Source organism: Agelaius phoeniceus, chromosome 4 (genome assembly GCF_051311805.1).
Source record: "Agelaius phoeniceus isolate bAgePho1 chromosome 4, bAgePho1.hap1, whole genome shotgun sequence".
Taxonomy (NCBI): domain Eukaryota; kingdom Metazoa; phylum Chordata; class Aves; order Passeriformes; family Icteridae; genus Agelaius; species Agelaius phoeniceus.
Genome location: NC_135268.1, coordinates 4,684,147 through 4,705,297, shown reverse-complemented (window position 1 = coordinate 4,705,297; position 21,151 = coordinate 4,684,147). Strand labels below are relative to the sequence as shown.

The 21,151-nt window shown below is 44.4% G+C and overlaps 1 protein-coding gene and 1 pseudogene across 1 annotated transcript in view; one reads left to right on the top strand and one right to left on the bottom strand.

Annotated features, from left to right (window-relative positions):
• Window positions 1-6,371: 6,371 nt before the first annotated feature.
• Window positions 6,372-8,439, top strand: LOC129120763 (cyclin-A1 pseudogene; annotated as a pseudogene).
• A 1,259-nt stretch (window positions 8,440-9,698) lies between these two features.
• Window positions 9,699-21,151, bottom strand: part of FAT4 (FAT atypical cadherin 4) — a 132,356-nt gene continuing 120,903 nt past the window's right edge. Inside the window, exons 15-17 of the mRNA XM_054633494.2 lie at window positions 20,251-20,456; window positions 15,308-15,569; window positions 9,699-13,263 (exon numbers count right to left, since the gene is read on the bottom strand). Of these exons, the coding sequence (XP_054489469.2) occupies window positions 11,384-13,263; window positions 15,308-15,569; window positions 20,251-20,456 (2,348 nt within the window). The 3' untranslated portion in view covers window positions 9,699-11,383. The remainder of the gene's footprint in view (window positions 13,264-15,307; window positions 15,570-20,250; window positions 20,457-21,151) is intronic.

Below are 21,151 nucleotides of genomic sequence, written 5' to 3'. Positions count from 1 at the left end.
GATCCTAAAGGGCCACTAGGAGGGAACCTTAAAAGTCTTGTTCCACAGCACCCTTAAGAGTTTAGGAAAACATAAAGGACCCCTTGAAAACATTGGGTTGCCTGCTGCTTTTTGTTTAGGAATCGCCATCCAGCCGTCACAGGAAAGATACACAGGCTCTTGGACACTTCCCTAACAGTTCTCATTTTAGGTAATGTAAATAACATTTTTTACATTAACATCTTATTTATGTAGGATCTTCTGTCTCAGCAGATGTCCTACAGCTGTAGGTGTATAAAATACAAAGCAGGGCTGGGGGTGGATTGGTCTCTTCCCTGTACTCAGGCAGCTCTGGAGGCAATCCAGTGGTGCCATGGAAGTGTTATCAGCCAATATCACACGAGCTGGATATCAGGCCACAGCTGACTAAAACTCAGTTTGTCTCATCCCTTGATGCCCCACATATAATCTTTTTAATTCAAAGATGTAGAAGTGGTATCATTTTAGAGAAGCCATTTCTATTTTTAGGTAGAAGAGAGTAGGTGGAATAGAGTCACAGGGTTGGAAGGGGCCTTGAAGCTCAACTCATTCCAACCTCCACCTTTCCCTATCCCAGTCTGCTCAAAGCCCCATCCAGGCTGGCCTTGGACACTTCCAGGGCTGGGGCAGCCACAGCTGCTCTGGGCACCCTGTGCCAGGGCCTCACCACCCTCACAGGGGAGAATTTTTTCAACTAATGCATATTTCCCCTGCTGCAACTACTCACAGATGTCTGTGGAGCTGTGCTGCTGTCCTTAAGTAACCACAGAGAACCAGCTCCTCAGCTGCTACAGACCAGCCAAGTGTCCCTGCTTTCAGCAAAAACAGGCCAGATTTGCACCAGGACTTAAAAACCCTTCAGAGCAAAAAAACCACCATGAGGTAGCAGCTAGACCCAGGAATCTGCACTATTTAATCCTATTTAAACCATTTCTCAAAGGCAGATTTTAGCTTCACAACCTGTTGCTTGTTGCTGAGGAACCCCACAGTTCTGCCCCTTGCCTTTGTTTTCCAGGCACTGTAAAGTCTGCAGATTTGTTTTCCACCAAGTGAATGTCTCCTGCCAAAGGGCAGGGAAGTGCTGATCAGACAAGTTGGAAAAGGTTCTCTTAGTTGTCATACCACAGCTTTTCTCTTGTCACTGACATTTTCCAGATTAAAAACTCTCAGTGCTCTACAAGATTCATTTGTAAGTGTAAAAAAACCACCAAAAAAAAACCCATTTCAAAACATTTGCTACAGAGGAACCCTATTAAAAATCCAGGACATGGTGTACTGCATGAGCAGAACTGTTAGATATGTACATGCCTGGCTATTTCATGGATGGAAAAAGAAAAATTGACCCAATTACAGACCTGTCATACTCCACTTCTCTCTTCAGAGTATTGAATGTCACTTAAACCAAAGCAAACAGCCAAGCTCATTTCCCATGACAAACATCCAGGGACATCTTAAAGTCAAAACAGAAGCAACCAAAATGAGAAGGCAGAGGAAACTTTGACAAAGCTTCAGAACCTCGTCAGATGCAATTATTCAGTGAGTGCACTCAAAACAATGAAATAGAAAGGCCCCCTTTGCCAGAGAAGGCATTGAAAAGTTTCAAGGTGATGGTATTTGCAGCATTAGCTTCATAAAAAGCTGCCCTTGGTTTTAATGCTAAGAACAGGTGAATAAAACCAACCCTGAGAAAACCAAATGGAATACAGAACAACAAACAACAACAGAATTTCTGGTAGCAGCAAAAAAAAGGATCAAAATGAACACAATATAATATCCCTCATAATAAACTCCCACCTCACTGGAATTAAAAACTTCAATCAAAAATCAGTTCTGTAGAAGTAACAACAATATTTCTTACCTCTTTCATGCAACTCAAGCTGCAATCTAGTTTGGAGAAAAAAATAGATAAAATCCCTAAACATAACAGGATTAGAAAAGCTCCAAGTGACACCCATAGCTAGGGCATGATTTGCCCCAGCTGGAAAGAATTTCCTAATAAACCTCAGGCTACAAGTTTCAAGCATCACTGGCACTTACTAGGAATGACCTCCCTCAGGAGCAGTAGAGAGCAATTGTCATCCTCAGGGACCTATTTGTTCCATCAGGATCTCTCTCCTACTTGTGCTTTGAGTGATTGGATGGTGCTGTAAATGCAGCCAGGGCACTGGAGACTCTGTGGGTAATTTTAATAAAAGTGTATTTGACATGGATAAAATAATCTGGTTACTTGGATTTTCTGTGGCATTTCTGGGAAGCCAGAGTTTAATGCAATTCCATAAAACAATTGTTGAAATGTTGGGGTGCTCCAGTAGATTAGATACACAAATTTTTGGCTTTCAAAGGATTGCATTCTTACACCCTGCTACCTTTGGGTGCTTTCAGCTTTGATTAAATCTCAAAAAAGTCCCCTTAGTTTCCAGCCTATTTTGCCTATATAGACTCAAAACCAGATATGTATGAAACTATACAGATTCAAAACCAGAACATGATGAAACCATACAGGGGTGATGCTGTGGATGTCCCAACCCTGGAAGCCAGGTTGGATGGGGCTAGAAGCAGCCTGGTCTACTGTAAAGTGTCCCTGCCCATGGCAGGGGGGTTGGAACTGGGTGATTTTTAAGGCCCCTCCTAAACTAAAGCTTTTGCTGTCCTTTTTCCTGCTGGCAGTAACAGGCTCAGACTGAAATACCAATTTCCCCTCACAAAAGCATTTTCTCCCTTGTAAAAGAGCATTTAGGCAGAAATTCACAGGCAGTTAGGAATGTTGTCCTGGCAGTATCAAAAGCCATGGCTGCCTTGGGACACCAGCGTGCTCCAAGCATTCCAAGGCTGAGGGTGGGTTTTCTTTATCAGAACTCGCTGCTCTTTCTCCAAACTAGCAGGCTGTCCCTGGCAGGAGCTCAGAATAACATGTCATGTTGATTACAGCCCCTCCTGCAAAGCAGGGAGGTGTCACCATCACAGCAAAGGCATTCCCTGCCACACGGGGTTACGCAGCTCCACAAAGCCCAGACGGTTCTAATGATTGTGATACATTCTACAGGTGTAAAAAAAAAAAAAAATATATATATATATAAAAAATTATTCATTTTCCTTTTTGACATGCTTCACATCAGTTGTTTTAAGAGAGACAAACCATTCCAGCTCTCCCTTAGCTTTCTACGAACTACAAGGAATTCTTGTAAAACGATGCTGTCACATAGTTTCTCTGCCAAGGTTTAACAAATTGTTTTAATAAAGGCTTGCATTATTGAAAAAGAGCTGTATTTTAAAGGAAATTACAATGCTTATTTGTAAGGATTCTAGATTATTGCACCAAAATGTGCTTTTTGAATGATTCATCAATATCCATTCCTCATCCTCTATGTTCTTCTATATTAATGTTTGTTTTCTATATTAATGTTTATCTCTTATTCCCTAATTTGCTGTTCTAGCTAATTGCACAAGATATGCAAGGAGAAACACTAATTACTAAATCAGACTCTGGCTTTTAAAAGGCTCAGGGGAAATAAACCAACAAATGGGAAGACAGGGACCTGTTTATTTTCCCTGTTCCCTGTCTGACGGGCTGCACAAAGAGTCACAGGGCTTTAGGGGAACACACGGAATCACAGGGAACAGTGGCTTGGGTTTTTATGGCTGGGGGCAGGCAGGTTGCTGATCTGTTTTCCAAACCTGGAGTCCTGGCAGGGAATTTGCAGGGCATCAATGGCCATGTGGAATGAACATCCACAGGTGTGCCTTGCCACACATACGTGTCGCAGAATCACTCAGCCTGGAAAAGACTTCCAATGTCACAGAGTCCAACCATTGACCCAGCACTGCCAAGGCCACCACTAAACCACCTCCCCAGGTGACACATCCTTGTCTGAGCATTCCCAGGGATGATGATTCCACCACTTCCCTCAAAAGCCTGTTCCAATGTCTGCTCCGCTTTGTTCTCCCGACCGATGACACCACCTGTGAGTTACCCAAGATACCACACATCATCCCTGGGGCTCACCCTACAAAGACTGAAATGTTTTTAACCCCTTTGCTGTTGATTTGTCCCGACTGACACAAACTTTCTGATGTGGGGCTTTCATCTGTATTTTCTTCCAGCTGACACTGTTTGGTGACTCCCTGAAAATGCTCCCTCTGAGAGGACATAAATTAAAGTTAAATAATGTAGTTTAGCATTGCTGTTTCCCAGAGGTTAGGAGGAGCCATTTCCACTCATTCTCCATGTCTTGCCAGGTGTAAAAGAGGAAGGAAAGCAATGCCTTGCTGGACCCTCACTTTGCCCCACACTGGAAGCAGAGGCATGGGAAGATTGTGGAAGATCAGGATGAAGCCAAGCTCCAAGCAGGCACAGTGTGATCCCTACGGATGCCAATGGAATGCTGACATTTGAGTGCCTCAGGGCACCATGCAGGGTCTTCTCTTAGGGGGTTCTCATCAGAAAATGGGCTTGGTGCAAGCCACTTCTGAAAACTGAAAAAAAGCTGTTTAACATTTCTGAAAATACTTCCTGACAGGTGGAGTGTCTTCTTCTTCCCCACCAGTAAATGACAACTCAGAAGAATAGATATTGATCATTCATGTGGGGAATTACTTTTTTTTTTTTTGTACATGCTCACAAACTAAATACATGCGGCCCTAAAATTGAAGAGCGAGTCTCTTGAGGATTTACTTTGTGAAGCCCAGAGATAAAGGTCCTTTTAAACTCAAAGTGCAACTTAGAAAGACTCTACTCACTGCTCATCCTTTCAATACAGGATGAGGAAACCTCAAAGCCACTGGAAAAAGGCTGTAAAAATTACTAAGAATCCAACCATATTTTATTGATGGAAAAAGCTCTTGTAAGATGGCTGAATGTGAGGTTCATGCAAAATGTAGAAAAGGTCAGATGAGTGTAAATATCTAAATTTAAAAAAAGACAAGTTGTGGTGTTGACAACCTAAACACAAGCTGTCAGTCATCCTCATTAAGTGCTCTTTATAGAAAACCAAAGTGAGTAGATTGGGATGAACAAAGCACTAATTTCACAGAGCAGAGGAAAGGATGGTGGAATTAATACATAGATGGTCATAGAAAAGGCTAAAATGGCGAACAGTAAAATGCTAGGATGATAGAGCAGAGAGACCAACATTTTCACTTTCTTCCCTCAATCCTACTTAATAAAATAGCAACTTATTCCCTTCATCATCTTCTCCTAATTGTCCTTCCCAATTTCAAAGGATCCATAATTACAAGTCTCTTCTAGAATCCAGTTAAGAAAATACCATTTACACATCCTAACACTGAAGGAGAATAATACTATTACTTGAATTTTGGGCTTTAAATCACAGTCTACAATAAAAACAGAGTACTCTCAAAGAGCTTCCACCACATGCAATTTACCTTATGAACACTGGCAGCTCGAGTCCTTTGGCTGGCTCCATCTCCTGCTTTTGAAGACATCAGTGAGATCCTGCACCTCCTTCCAGCCCCAAGCCTTCTCGTTCCCAGACTGGAGTCATGTGGCTGCAGCTGGATTTTGCACTGCTAACCGATACTCCCTGACACAGGTTGTGGTCGGCAGCACAGACTCACAGTCTGATCCTGATGGGGGATGTTTTCACCAAAACGTGGGACTTTTCATTACTTTTCAGTGTAACGTGCTTTACTTTTAATTTTGTGGTTTTGAAGTTACAAAACGTTGATGAAAAACGCTGAGAAGTCTTGGATTGGATAAATCTAGATTTCAGTCCTTTTATTCCTTTATTCATCTACCACAAATCACGGCATTTTTGTATTTTCCTTTTCATGTGTTCCTTTTCATTCTCTAAACAAGAGAATGCCAAGTAAATCTACCATTTCTCTGTCCATTTTCATCTAATTAGTAGCATCATCAGGAGAAAACATCTCCACCTGAGCTGGCAAAGACCCTTCTAGCATTTTACCAGCAGAAAGACAGGTCAGAGACAAATTGCTGACAAGAGATGTGTTTGGAGGCTCCTGTGCACCACAGCGAGCAGTGCAGACTGTTTTTCTTTCCACATATTTATGACTTATAATAGGTCCCAGCTCTTGAAACAGGACCGTGTAGCTGTGATGATGAACCAGGGGAATTGTGCAGCTCACTCCCTCACAACTGCTAACTTTGGATGATTGCTCCACACGATTCACTTGGAACCCTTTGCTGATCCTCATCATGAAAGAATTATAAAAAAAGGGCAGGAATGGATCGTATGTTTAAGTGTCAAAAACATCTCCACGCCTCTCAGAAACAGGGAAACAAGGAAACCAGTAAAATACACATTTGTCTGCCATAAAGCGTCAAAATTTAGAGGAGCGCACTACCCGTGAGGGGAGATAGCTCGAGGTCTCGAGATATCGCGAGGTCCAAAGATATCGCGAGGTTACGCTCAGGCGGAACCCCTCTCCTTTTACCGTTACTGACCGTTACCCCCGTTATAGATGACCCTGCCTAACCGTTAATAAAGGCCAGGTACTGTCCACCACATTGGTGCATGCATTGGGGCTGGCGGGGCGGGGCGGCGCGCCGCGGGTTGAGCCGCCGGGCTTCCAACCGGCCGCGGCCAACAACCGCCGCCTCCAGCGGCCGCGCCTACACAGGGCCGGCGAGCAGCCTGGGCGGCGCAGGGCGGCCGGACCCTTCTGTGGGCTGGTGGCGAGCAGAGCCGAGCAGCGCGGTACCGACGTCGGGGCGATGCATCGCACCGGAGAGAAGAGCCGTGCGGGGCGGCGGGAGTCCTGCCCTGCCGCCCTCCGCAGCAGCGGCGGCTGGGCCGTGCTGGCGGTGCTGACAGACAACGGGCAGCAGCAGCAGTGGCCCAGCGGCCAGGGTGCTGCTGTTATCAAGCGATGCTCTGGCTTTGAAAACACCGTCACTTCACGTAGAAAAGATGAAGTGCCCAATTGCATCAAAGCAAGGTTTTGCTATCTACATAGATGATTCAGAAGATAAAGAAGACTACAGCTGCCAAGTGTCTGAAGAGCTGGAATTAAGCCACTGTGAACTGGATACCAGTGCAATGACATCCAGTATTCACTGGCTGCTGGATCTGAGTTCAGGCTCTCCTATGGTAGTGGAAGATGTTGTAACTCTGGCTGTGGGAGAGTATGCAGAAGACATTTATCAGTACCTCCGAGAGGCAGAAGTAAGATTTAGGCCCAAGCCCTACTACATGAAGAAGCAGCCAGATATCACAACAGGAAAGCGTGCTATCCTGGTAGACTGGCTGTAGGGGGAGGAAGTAGGGGAAGAATATAAACTTCGGACAGAGACTTTGTATTTGGCAGTGAACTTCCTAGAGAGGTTTCTTTCCTGCATGTCTGCTCTCAGAGGGGAGTTACAGCTTGTGGCAACAGCAGCAATTCTTCTGGCTGCGAAGTATGAAGAGATCTACCCACCAGATGTGGATGAATTTGTCTATATAACAGATGATACCTACACAAAGAAGCAGCTGCTAAGAATGGAACACTTGCTTCTCAAAGTGCTGGGTTTTGACCTAACAGCCCCAACCATCAACCAGTTCCTCCTTCAGTATATTCAGAGATGTGGAATCTGTATGAGGACAGAGAACCTTGCAAAGTATCTTGCAGAGCTGAGTCTCCTTCAAGTTGATCCTCTTCTGGAGTACCTTCCTTCACAAATTGCTGCAGCAGCCTACTGTTTGGCAAACTATACAGTGAACAGATCTTTCTGGCCAGAAGAACACCTTAACATCGTGACACTGGGCCACCCGAGCACTTGAGGAAGGCCCACAGGACATAATTAAAAATTAACTAGGGGAATGGGAACAGGGTTGGAGGCTGGTACTCACAGGGCAAGGGTACGCAGCCATCAAGAAAAATAGTAAAATCAAAAGGTGCCCACTTAAGTCGATAAAACCAGACCTTCAGGGCAAAAACTAATGAAATTTGTAAAGTTTGTTTTGCAGGACTGAATCCTCAGACACCCCCATGGCCCATATACCCCACTTCCTAAAGGCTGTGACGAATCATCAAGCAGCCCGATGGCAGACCATACCAGGGTCGTGAAAGAACTCAGTGACCAAACTAAAGGAGTGGCTGGCACAGAGAAGGACGGGGGGGAGAAACAGCTCAGCAAAAATGTTAAGAGGTATCCATCAAGTAGAGTTCAAGCTCTGGCCAGGTTCTGGTTCTACTTGGATGGAATGCCAAGTAACCCAGAGTTTTTCCCTGTGTCAAAGGATCAAAGGGCGATTTGAAGGGAACATAAGTCCGGACATGAACTCTCCAAATCCTCTCTAGTTTTAAGATCAAACAGGTCGCAGACTCTGGGAGAATAATTTGGTCCTAGGAGGTCAACTAAAAAACTGAGGAGGTCCTACAAAGATATTCAAAGTCATGGTTCAGTCAGCCCCCATGACTGATCGCCTTACATTTTAAACAAGTTTGTGTTGTTTTTTTTAGAAAAAAACAGTTAGAGATAGTTAGCTTTTCGTTGTTAAACATTTGCAGTTACAAGTTTATTGCAGTTATATTGGTCAAGGTAATTGCATTTTGCCAGTTACACACGTTTCCTACCTGTCAGTTTTGTTTTATGTTTTTTGCAGGTCATAAAAGGGGATGGAAATGTGGGGAGATATCGCGATGTTACGCAGAACCCCTCCCTTTTATTGTTACTGACCGTTACCCCCTGTTATAAAAGACCCTCCCTATCCATTAATAAATACCAGTTACTGTCCACCACATGGTGTGTGCATGTGCTTGGCCCGTGTGGCAGAGGCGCCGCCACTGAACCGTCCTCGACCCAGGACGCCGCGCCCCAAGCGGTGGCAACACCCCTGGGTAAATTGTAAACTGTGCTCAAGTTATGACATGTACTTTGTGTAAGTCCACACTGCGTATTATTCCCCTTTAGCAAAACTTTTTGATAAATTCAGAATGCTTAACAGGCATAATACAGCCCTCAATATGTTTGGTGTTACATTTAAAAGCTTTCATTTGCTAAAGTTTTCATGTGTTATTAAAATCACTGCTTGGATGTGGTACAATTTGTATTAAAGGATAATATTCAAACTAAACATACAGCTTTTTAACAGATGTTTAATTACAGCAGCTCCTCAAACTCTGAAATCACTTGTGGAACTCATGTTATTTCAGATGAAACTACTTACATGTCAATAAGGGCTACTTTGGCCCATTATCTTCTCACTTTTGTGGGGCATGATGAAGTTGGGAGCACTTTTAGCTGGATCCTAATTGCCAGTTGTGAGACAAAATAATCTCTAAACCAAACATGATATACATAACCCCCCCTTGAATTGGTGTCCTTTTTCTAAGTTCTTTACACTTAACAGAAATTCAAAGTGTAACCTCAGAACTCACCTCTTGCCTGCAGCCTCAACTTTTTCACTCTCTGCATTCTCCAAGAAGTTGTCCAAGTCTGATTTATCCCTTTGTAAGTATAAAAGAATGCAGTTATTTATTGTTCAGCTGCTGCTTTATGACAGAAAGACCTTGTTCTCACACTCCTCACTGTGCACTGGAAAGCTCCAGCTTGGAGCAGAGGTGGAAATCGTGGTTAACAAATGTGAAACCATTGCTGTTAATAAAACCTTATGGACTAAAATACAGGTTTTATTGTTTTATTAGAAATATGAAAGCAGATTTTGTACTTTTTGACATTATCTTATGCTCAACAACCTCATAATATCCTTCTCCATCTTTCTGAGATATGTACTTGCTTCTTAAAGCCTGTTTTCTGATTAGAAAGTTTATATAGCTTAAAAACCTTATAACTTAAAAGGTTTCCAATAACACACACTAAAGATTTTAAATAAATATTTTAATTCTATTATTGGCATTTACAGGTAGAAAGCATACAGTATGTTACAATTTTATCAAAATGTGAAAAATATGGATGTTACATAAGTAACAATGTAAAAAAAGTATTTTTCTTACCTTCCCTGAAAGTAAGAAAACTATTCAGCATAGGAAAATATTGATATAAAAAACACAGCTTAGGTAAAAAAAAAAAAAATTGAAGTTTTTACACAGTACAACAGGTTCATCAGATCTGCATGAAGATGTAAGGACTTTGTGAGACTCTATTTCACCTACAACTTTAGGGAACTGGGGGCAACTGGTAAGCTACATTAATGAATCTACAAGTAGTTTTCCCTCATATCTGCTCCAAAATGCTAGAGTGCAGTAATTTTCTATACAATAAATAATTCTTCAAAGTTTCCACTGTAGAAAATCATAGAATGCAGAAAATGCCACTCCAAGGTCACAGAGGCTAGGCAGTGCTTTAATAATAATTATGATAATACTTATTATAGTGCTTTATAATGTCGAAGCACTTCAGAAGAGTTAACTATTTAGCCCTCACAACACCCCTGTGAGGCAGGGAACCACGGGTTCTTCCTACCTTTCCATGGTACAGGTGGGAAAATGGAATCAGGGGACAAGCACAGGCTGCAGCAGCAGCACAGCCAAGAGATGTGGGAATGGGCAGGTCTGTCCCTCGATGCTGTGAGCCAGGGGGCTGGGCTGGGCTGACAAATGACCATCAGGAATCACTGAGGGGGGGGCAGGAAGGGACCAGGATTAAGTAAGCATCCCCAAAAATATTTCATAGAGATTCAGAAGCTCTCACACAACTTTGTCCAAAAAAAAATAAAAAACAAACAAGCGCAAACAAACAAAACAAAACAAACAAAAAAGAAAAAAAGAAAGAAACCTGAAATGAAAAAATAAAGAAACTGAAAAGGAGAAAAAAAAAAAACAAACTCCTAAAGTGCTGACTGGCTTGAGCTGCTTCTAGCACCTCTTGTATGGAATAAGACTTACAGCAAGCACTGTTGCCAGTAATTATTCAAGCTGATTTATTCCATAAAGTCACATGTGAGCAACTGCAGGTAATGGTAACTACATTTTCTGAGACACCTCACCACTGTAGTTCCTTCATTCACCATCTTACTTCCAAGCACTTCTTAAGGAAAATGGAATCCTCAGTACTCTTGCATCGTGGAACATGTTAGTAGCTGGAGACAATATGCACATCCTTCACAATTGAAACAAAAAATTAGTTCATTTTCAGAACAAAGCATTATTAATTTAAGAACCACGAACCAAACAATGGTAAATAGGAAAACCCTTTCCAAAGGCTGCATGCCGAATATCTGGTTTGCAAATACAATGCATGCAGGAGAAATAAATTCATCCAAGCATAATTAAATTAAGAATGTCTCAAGTCTCTCTCAGCAGCATAATGGTTATTATTTTTAAAGTCTCCTCCAACCAGACTGGCCTGGGGATCAGATGCTGACCTTGGCTTTTCTACAACCATATAATGGTTTGAGCAGTCCCCGTGGCTTTGCACTGTGGCAGTACCAGGAGACAGAGCCTATACATACTGTTCTGCTTCCCCCTCCTTGGAAACAGCCTTGGCCGTACCACCTTTGCTGTCTTCACTCGCTGCTGCTGCTGCTGCTGCTGTTTTTTCAGGAAGCGATGCCAAATCTTTGAAAACATCCACATAATGCCCAAAGCCCGGGCCCCAGTTCAAGAGGTTGTCCCAGTTGAAGCTTCCTGCCTGCTGGCCCAGCTTCCCGGGCAGGGAGCTCTCCCCGGGCGCGGTGCCCGCTGCCTGTGCCCCCACGGGCCCGCCCTCGCCGCGCCGCCCCGGGTACCGCCGCGGCTTCAGCCTCGAGCCGTAGTTGTCCTCGTCATCCGCGTCCGACTCGTTCACCTGGGACAACTTGGGCATCCTGGAGGTGTAGGCCACGGGCTTGTCGCGGTCGTACTCCATCTCGGAGCAGGTGAAGGACTCGTGCGAGTCGCTGTCGGAGGAGGACTCGGGCGCGGGAATGCCATCGGCCGGGTTCCTGGTCCGGGACAGAGGCCTCCTGCAGTCCTCCTCGGAAGAGGAGCGGCCGTGGTCCGCGCTGCAGATGCTGGGGTTCCTGGGGCGGGGGGTGTTCAGTCTCTCCACCTCTTCGATGGACAGCCCCACCGGGGGAGACGTCTCCAGCGGGATCTGCCCGATGGGCTGCTTCAGGCGGCTTCCCGGGCGGGAGCTGTGGCCCGCCATGGTCTGTGGGCTCTTGCTTCTCCTGCCCAGCCGAGTGGCGTAGTTGAAGATGCCGGGCTGGCAAACGTCACCATGCATCTCCAGCGGGCTCCCTTCCCTGATGGCGAGGTGCAGCTCCCTGGCTGGGCTGTGCCTGTAGAACGTCGAGGATTTGGAGAAGGGTGCGGGGCTGTGCCGAGACAGGGGGTTGGGAGTGGGGCACGCCGAGTGGCTCAGGGATGTTGTCCTCAAGCCCTGCCCGTAGGCAGGCTGGTAGGTCAGGCTGCTGGCTCCCAGGGGCATGGGGGACTGCCGGGCGAAGCCCAGCGGGCTGTGCCTCTGGATGGAGAACTTGGGAGTGTGGCTGCGGAACTGCTTGTAGTGCTGGATGATGTCGGCGTCGGAGGGGGCGATGCTGCTGGCGTTGTCGATGTCGTAGTGCTCGATCTCGGGCTCGGGGGAGGCCAGCGGGGCGCTGGGGATGGTCTCCGTGGCGTGCGGGATGTCTGTCTCATCGTAGATGAGGTAAGGGTTTTCCCTTTCGATGATGTCAGGTTTTGGGTTCCCCTCGGGCTGCTTCCTGACAGTCATGTCATCACCGTAGGGCGGGATGTTGTCAGGGTCATCGAACGCCACGTTCTCGCTCCCTTTCTTCTTCTTCTGCTTCGTTTTCTTCTCCTCTTTCGGCCCTTTTGACTTCTTCCCCCGGCACTGGTTGCAGAGGATGAGGCTGAGCACCAGCAGCGCCAGGACCGTGGCGCAGCTGCCCACGATGGCCGGCACGGCCCAGAGCGGCAGGGACAGCTCTGCAGGGTGCGGGGACGGCAGGCACACGTGGCCACCATTGACACCCGCCCTGCACTCGTGGCCGGGGGCACACAGCACGCCCAGGCAGGCCACCACGGTCTCGCACGTCCGTCCCGCGTAGGCCTCGGGGCAGCTGCAGGTGAAGCCGGCGTGGGGCCCCGGCTCACAGCTGCCCCCGTTGAGGCAGGGGCTGGAGGCACAGGCCCCCGGGGGCACGCACTGGTAGGCGAACCAGCGGTTGATGCACATCAGCTCGCCCCAGCAGGGATTGCTGGCGCACACGTCGGGGCCGCGGCAGCCCGTCTTCACCGAGGGGTCTGTTCTGGAGAGCGTGGCCAGGCTGTGCTTGCCGGAGAAGGGAAGGGTCTCCCCGCCGTACTTGATGTAGGAAATGCAGCCGTTGAAGCCTGAGAGAGGGACAAAGAGGGACAGAGTTGTTGGGAGCTGAATGTTGAGCGTTCACTGTCAACAGCGCAGTACATACTCACTGTACATACTCAGTACATACTCCACTGTTCACTAAATAAGCCAAGAATTCACACGGTTACCATTGGGAAACATCCATTCTAACAGCACTTAATGTCTTTAAATTGAGTTTGAATAAATACAATGTCTGATGACTGAAATATAGGATATTCAATATATTCAGTATATTCAATGTATTTCAGTATATTCAATATACTGAAATGCTTTTCTCTCCTGATTTTCCCATATCTCTAAAACTTCTTATAATTTCCCACACAGAATCCCGTGGGCAGCTGGCTTGGCTGTGCTAGCACCAAGCATTATTTGAGTTTGCCCAACGTGCTTCAACTAAGCCTCCTGTCCCCTAAATTCATGGCAATACTTTTGTTTCTCTGAGTCTTGAGGGGCCTTTTCCCAAACTTCCCATACTTTGGTTGCAGTGCTACCCTACAACAAATTTTAGTGCTATGAGAGCCCAGGAGATGGAATTATCCCAAGGCTGTGCAGCGGTTGAGTGAGGTCACAGGAAAATCCAGTCTTTTGCCAGCCTAATAATCCTCTGTGTTCCCCTGAATAAATCCTTTCTGGAAGGGTTTTGAGGTAGTGCAACCTTACGGTGATCTCTGCTTGGAGCTTCCAACATAGAGATGGATACCACTCTCATGAAACAGCAAATATACTTGAGTGGTATGAGATGCTATTAAAGGTTTAGAATCCTCAGGGTTGAAGATTCAGGTTCAGTTGGGAGCACAAGCAAAAGTGATGATCACCTTGCTTCATGCATGGTGGTTCCTTGTAGTACTGATGTGATAAACAACTTGTCACATCTGCCTGGATTTGGCAATGTTACTGGACACAGCAACTTCACAGCCCTGTCACCTCGTGTGTTGTCTGCCTTTAACAGCACTCCAGATATTTTTGACTCTGAGTTCATGCAGAGTTTTATACCAGAGCCTTGTAAATCCTTGGTATGTTGTACCCAATGTAATCCAATATTAAAATAAAATCATATGAATAAGGGATTTTGGACTGTGTGTCTGCTTAATGGAAGCCAGACATTCCTAATTTGTCTGCCACAGCATTGGGCAGTGGTGAGAGGTTAGTGTCCTCAATTTTCCTTGTTCCAGCTTTCCTAAAGCCTCTGCTTTTTCCATCCACATGCTGCTTATAAAACATACATGTAAAAAGGGTAAAGGTCGGCACAGCATCCACAAGCTTTTGTACCACATTTCATACATATTCACAAGTGTAAAGTGTGAATTTATTCCACTCAAAAATACTTTATCTGGTCACAATTCATGAAGCCAGGAAGATTTTTCAATATAGAAATACATGAAAAATACATCTGTATTGTCTGGAGAATCTCATGTTTTGCAGCTAAAAATCACTTCCATCTTTACCTAGCAGTTGGGAAATGATATCAAATATGTGTTATCTACTTCTTTTGCCAGGGTTTGAGACAGTTACTTTAACTCTTAAGGGAGACTGATTTGCTCCTTAACAGCTAGACATCAGTCAGAGGGTGTTTCCTTATTGTCCTTGCTCAGAAATAAATCCCATTCTTAATCTGACAGCAGGATAAAGCAGCAGGACCTTGGAGTTGCAGAAAATATTTTTATCATATAAATAACAGGGTAAATCCTGCGGTACTTACCAAATCCCTACAAAGTTTTTGTTTTGCATTTTTGCCCAAATGAAAGATTTGCCTTGATTTTCCAGGTTATGATTCAGGTGAAGAATACATCCTTTCTTCTCCATAGGGGTAACAAAAATACAGCAGCTGATGTACAGACAAGCAACTCCCTTGTCTCAAAAAAGCCCTGCAGATGGAGTGTCTGCTTGTGGAAACAAGAAGCGTGCAGTGTGTACTAAAGGAACAAAATCTGTAATCCTTACTCATTCAATTTGCATTTTTTCTAGCAAAGGATGGACGTACACTAATAACTAATAAAGAATTACAGTACTTGGGGAGAAAAAAAAAATTACCTGCAGCTGTGCTCTTGAAAGGCTGGCTGGATGGAATTCCTCCCAGAGAAATGGTGAGGACGTTGAGGCCACCGAAGTCTTGGGTGGCATGGAGAATGTCCCTGCTGTGGGTCCTGTCCACCGACAGGATGGTGGCAGAGCCGTTCTTCTCCAGGAGGACCGAGTGCCACTGGCCATCTGCAGCATACACCTCAGGGATGTTCCTTTCCACTTTCCCAGCAACTCCAGCATCAGATATGTAGTGCACCTTCCCACCTTTTATCTGCTCAGAAGAACACATGACGTGTAATTTTAAAATGGTGCTGCATAACTCCTAGGCACACATAACCACTCTGATGTACACTCACAGCTACAGCAACACGTGGCTTTGGTGTAATAGAAAGCTGGGGTGGGTATGTTTTTCCCCAAATAATTGCTTTGCACTAAAAAGGCATCAATTATTTAGCATGAAAAATTTGGCCAGAGCTAAACACATCACATTGTAGAAACTTTGGCAGAAAACGTGCATCTTTGAGCTGCCACCCATTCAACTCCTGGCTAATCCTACTGAGCAGCCAGCTATAGGTCATGCACATGACACACATTTTAACCAGAGAAAGAATATTTTTTTCTCCTTCTTCAAGGCAAGTGTGGAAAATGCTTAGCAGAGCGAACAGATGTTGTCCTCGCCCAAGAAAATTGCATCCAGTTTTTATTACGACACAGTAGGAATGCATAAAGCATGGCAGGGCTTGAGCAAGAGCCCCATTTCATATCTGCTTTTTCTGCTAATTGGTATTTTGCAGGAAACTTTTGTGGTATTTCAGAAAACTTTCTGAAGAGTTGCAAAGCGCGTGATTTTGTGAGAATTTTCAAGTAGTACTTTCTTGAGCAAACTGCTTTAAAAATTGTGAACAGCCAGGGGAAAAAGGAAGAATATTATGGCTTTTTCTCTTAATAATGATGCCTCACAATTCTACCGAATCATGAGATGCGGGATTTCAAACCTCTTACTATGATCCCAAAATGAGATCAGTGCAAATTCTGCACTTAAGATGTAGGAGCTTAAAAAGGATCCCAACATCCAACCCTGCCAGTTTCTCAAATATTGCATAAATTTGGGTATGCTGGCTGACCTCCTAAGGGCATACAGAACTGCGCAAACTCACAGAGCATGGCTCTGGGACTTGCTGCAAGTTTCCTTTGGTGCTCTTCATTTTTGGTCACATATTCCTGCATGCTTGGTCACACATATTAAATGGAACAACTGCTCTCTGTCCCACGTTCCCCCTCACTGCAGCTTGGTCAGCCCGAGATCCGTACCCCGAGCGTGCGGGACGTGCGCAGGCAGAGTCCAGGAAAGGTCACAGCCCCAGGTTTGCTGGAAACTCTCAAAGCCTTGCATCCTTTGTTCCAGGAAAAATAAGGTTCACCTGGGAAGAACTGTGAGGTGACACACTGGCTACAAGAATGCTGCTCTCCTTTCCAGAAACTGTTAAATGTTCTGGATTTGCTTCTCCGGTGATGCAAGCTGAGGACTTTGTTCAGACACTCCAGCTTTAATAAGGCACTAAGACCACGCTCATGTCTTGGCAGCTGCCTGAATGAATGCATCTAGCACGTTTTCCATTTGGATGGAGGACACAACAATGGTTAATATGTGCATCCACTTCATTTCCAAAGGCAGTAATTTAGACTTTTTGAAAATGTATTGTTTGATAAAGCTCATCTCGCAGACAGGATGCTTTTGTTACTGATAAAACACAAGTGGCATGTGTCTAAACTATTGCACAGCCCAAGGAAAATCCCACTGTTACAAATGCAGCCCACAGACTGCTGAAACATATTAAACAGCATTTCTCACAATAACTTATAAAAAGCTTGACTGAGCTGAATGTATACATATATTTATGTCTGCAACCTCTATTGGTTTGTTACGTCTTATTCTGTCTTTTATGCCCCATAAAATACTGGGCATAAAGACTAAAATACTGCCTTGTATTTTAGTCTTTATGCAAACAGAAAGGAATACACCATGCTAGACAACACTCTCCAAACTTAAGGGGAGACTGAGCACAGAAGTAAAATTTTTAATTTCACCTTAGAAAAGACCTGTAGAATTTTTTACCTGTCAGCAACTGATATTTTCCATTATAATTCATGATTCTTTATTCGTATTTCTGTTTCTTTAAAATTGCATGCGACTAATGCTAAAAGACTCATAAATAACATACTAGGGGCATTTGGAAAAGAAAATTTCCAGAGACAAGACTGGTCCATAACTGCTTCACCCAGGAAAAGATATGGAATGGTGCCTTGAAGCAGAACACATTTGTAAATTTGAAACAAAGGCTGAAGTTGACAGCATTGAGTAACACAAATTTCTGGGTTTTATTTAAATGGCTGAGCAACTGACAAGCAGAATATAATGAAAAGAATGAACCACTAAAGCAAGCATATTCCTAACTACAGGGCTGATTCAACTTTACTAGTATTCCAAGTCTCATTTGCTGAACAAACTGGGTTTTGTCTTAAAACTAGCTATTGAATGGGAGGTCATTTAAAAGGGTTATGTTCTGATTAGTTCCTGCAACATGATACATGCACAGAACCATGGAATGGTTTGCATTGGAAGTGATCCTGAAGATCATCCAGTACCAATCCCTCTGCCATGGGCAGGGACACTTTTCTCTATCCCAGGTTGCTCAGAGACCCATCCAACCTGGTCTTGAGCACTTCTAGGGATGGGTTAGCCACAAATTCTTTGGGCAACCCGTGCCAGTGCCCAACCACACCTCACACAGGACTATTTTAGCTAGTATAGCTAAACCTGTAAAGTATAATCCACACCCTCTACCTGTACAATTCAGAAATTGTAGAGCTCCATTTAGGCTAATTTAATCTGACTGCAGATGAGATTTCTAGATAAAGCAGGACAAGACAGGCAATTTCACCTTTAACCCGCTCTATTTATCCCATTATCTCCAACTGAATTACTTGCAATGTGCACTTGTAGGAAAATAAACTGTGACAAAGAGTTCTAGTAATAAGGAATGCCCCACCCTCTTTGTTGTAGTGGATTTTGGAGGAAGCATTTTCCATCTGAATTTGACAATTAATTAATGTAATCTGGAAACATTTGCTTCTTTCCTGGATTGAGGATCCCTTTAAATGATAAAGTCCCCTCGCAGGTTCTTAAGCAGGGAGTTTACATCCATCATTTAGTGAACCAACTGCTCACAATCTGATTTATTACCACTTCTCTAGTTTTACCCCAATCCCAGCCACACCAAAACCAATTAGCTACAAGAGGAAAAATGTGAAGGCATGGACGTAGCCACAGGACTCTTAGCTTTTCCCTAGCATGGTTTAATATTAAAAACACGTGGCAGGTTTTCTCTGAATGCTAATACTTTGAATAACAGGCATATTAAAAGACACAAAAATCAAGTTATAAAATTGTCTGTCATGAAAACTGACAAGAATTTTCAAGACAGGTCCCTAAAGCCCAACTTGTGCACCAGGAGTGGATGGAGATGACATGGAGACCTTTCCTAGGCTGGCTTCCTTGGCACCTCAGGCTACCTCTGAGGGGAATACTCATGGTGACACCTACTCTGGGAGTGAGGAGCAGTGCAGAGGCCATACTGCACTAGCCACAGTTAAATTATGGCAGTTTTACTAACTAGCATCGCCTGAGAACTGCTTGGCAACCAGCACGGCTCTCCTTCCTCAAACTCCTGCATCTGGTACGAGGCAAACCTCTGCTCTCTTCCCCTGCACAGCTGGGGCTGGGACTTGACACCCTCTGCTTGCTTGTATAACTTCACCAATATTAACAATAACAAGAGTGTTTGCATAAACACAGCACCAGTGCTTTAGCCAGGAAAGGCAACTCTCTCTCTTTTTTTTTTAATAAAGCTTGGAGAACTCACCTAGCAGATTCTGCTAGGGGGGGAAAAAAGGTTTTTTTCTCTCCAGAAGTCAAAAATAATGAGATCTTATCTGCTAATACAAGCTAGGCAGAAACTTCCTATGAAATGATGTGGTAAAAGCATATGCCAGGGAAGCAGTGCAGACTTGCTTCTTAAATGCAGCCGGTGTGTCAGGAAAGCTTTGTAACTCTGACCAGGCAGGTGGAGGATATCCACGGGGCTGAAGCTTAGAAAGTGTGAATTTCTGTATGAATTTCTCTAAAAGTCAGGGAAGAAAAAGTTGGAAAGCCTTGCAGCAGTCAAGGAAACTTGGAGCTTACACCAACCCAATAAAGGGGCTTGCCAACATCACTGCTGTACTCATTTAGAGTTATGAGTAAATGGACTGAGTCATCGCCAGGAACCAAACCATCGCTTTCTCTTGAGAAAGGTAACTTCTGCAGCAATAAGCTCTTTGAGGAAAGAAAAAACAGCAAAAAAGCCCCAAAACAGTGTGGCATTTGAAGCACTAATTCAGCTATGTATGCCAAAATAATTTGATATTGACATTGGTCTGTGAGTAACCTCATGAATTTGAGTTATCCCTCACTTCCTAGTTTGATAAGCTTGAGCCATGTTGGTAGGAATTAATGAAAACTTTTTGGCAATCCTTTGCTAGCTTAAGGAGGGTCTGGGTTCAAGACTCAAAAAAATCAGAAGATAAAAGGCCAATAACAAAATGATTTGTTCTGTAAAGCGTAATGATGATAATAACCATGGCAATGAGCACCATTCTCGTCACCTTAAAACAGTCACTATTTGGAGTCTAGACAAAACTGATTAGATATAAAACCATCAAGATCTTCTGATACCTTGGCAAATAGGAAGGGAATTGTTGAGAAGATGAATGATACTGGAGCAGTGCCTAGTCTCAGCTAAAGACCTAATATTTCATAAAGGAAACAGAAAGAGTAATGGAAAAACTTGATTTTGATCACTCTACACGAGGCAGTCCAACCAAACCAACCCGGGCCTTAGCTGCAATCTCACCTTCACGGTGGTGAAGTTGCTGCTCTCCTGGACGTGGAGCAGAACGCCGCTCTCACTCCTCGTCATGAACTTCACCTCCAGGCGCTCCACGCCCGGCCGGCCCCGGGCCCCGAGCCTCAGCAGGTAGTCCCGCTTCTTGTTGGGGCTCATGTGGTAGTCGAGCCGCCCCTTGCCTTCCAGGGACAAGGCCGTGTCAGCCGTGATATCTGGGACAAGCACAGGCAAGCGGTGAGCACACAGCCCCGGCCATCATCTGCCTCGGAGCAGGGATCAAGTTCAGAGCGGGTTAAGGGCAGGGGGGAGCAGGAGTGAATGGCAATTGCAGCCCCTCTATTCTTTGGCTTCCCCCAGAATGTGTGTTTGAGAGTGGGAGTGTGCGAGTAATTTACTGCTGCTATCAGTCAAGAGTAAATTAAAACTCGCTAGGGAACAAGTGAGGGAGTAGGGAAAAAAAAATTTGGCTCTCAGAACTGTAATTCCTTCCCAGGGATGTTACTGTTTCCATTACTGCATCGGGGTTTCATGATATATTGAACTCTAAGCTCTTCAGGGCAGAGATAATGACTTTCTATTTGTTATGGCATAAAAAAAAAAGTGAATAAAAAGGCAGAGCATTGACTACCAAATGCTGTTAAAATTATGGCTAAATTCTTTTGTAAACTGGTGCAATAAAAGCATATAAATCAGCTAAACAATAATGGGACATGTAAAAAAACAAAGCCCAGTCATTATACTACAACTACACGGAAATAAATCACTTTGCTCTCCTGAACAATCCCATATTGATTTACAGGGCTACTCCTATGAGAGTTAATCACCCCCGAGCGTAAATGTCTTGTTTTCATTTACATTTACAATATTTTCTTGCATATAATCCACAGTCAATTTGATGAAAAGGACT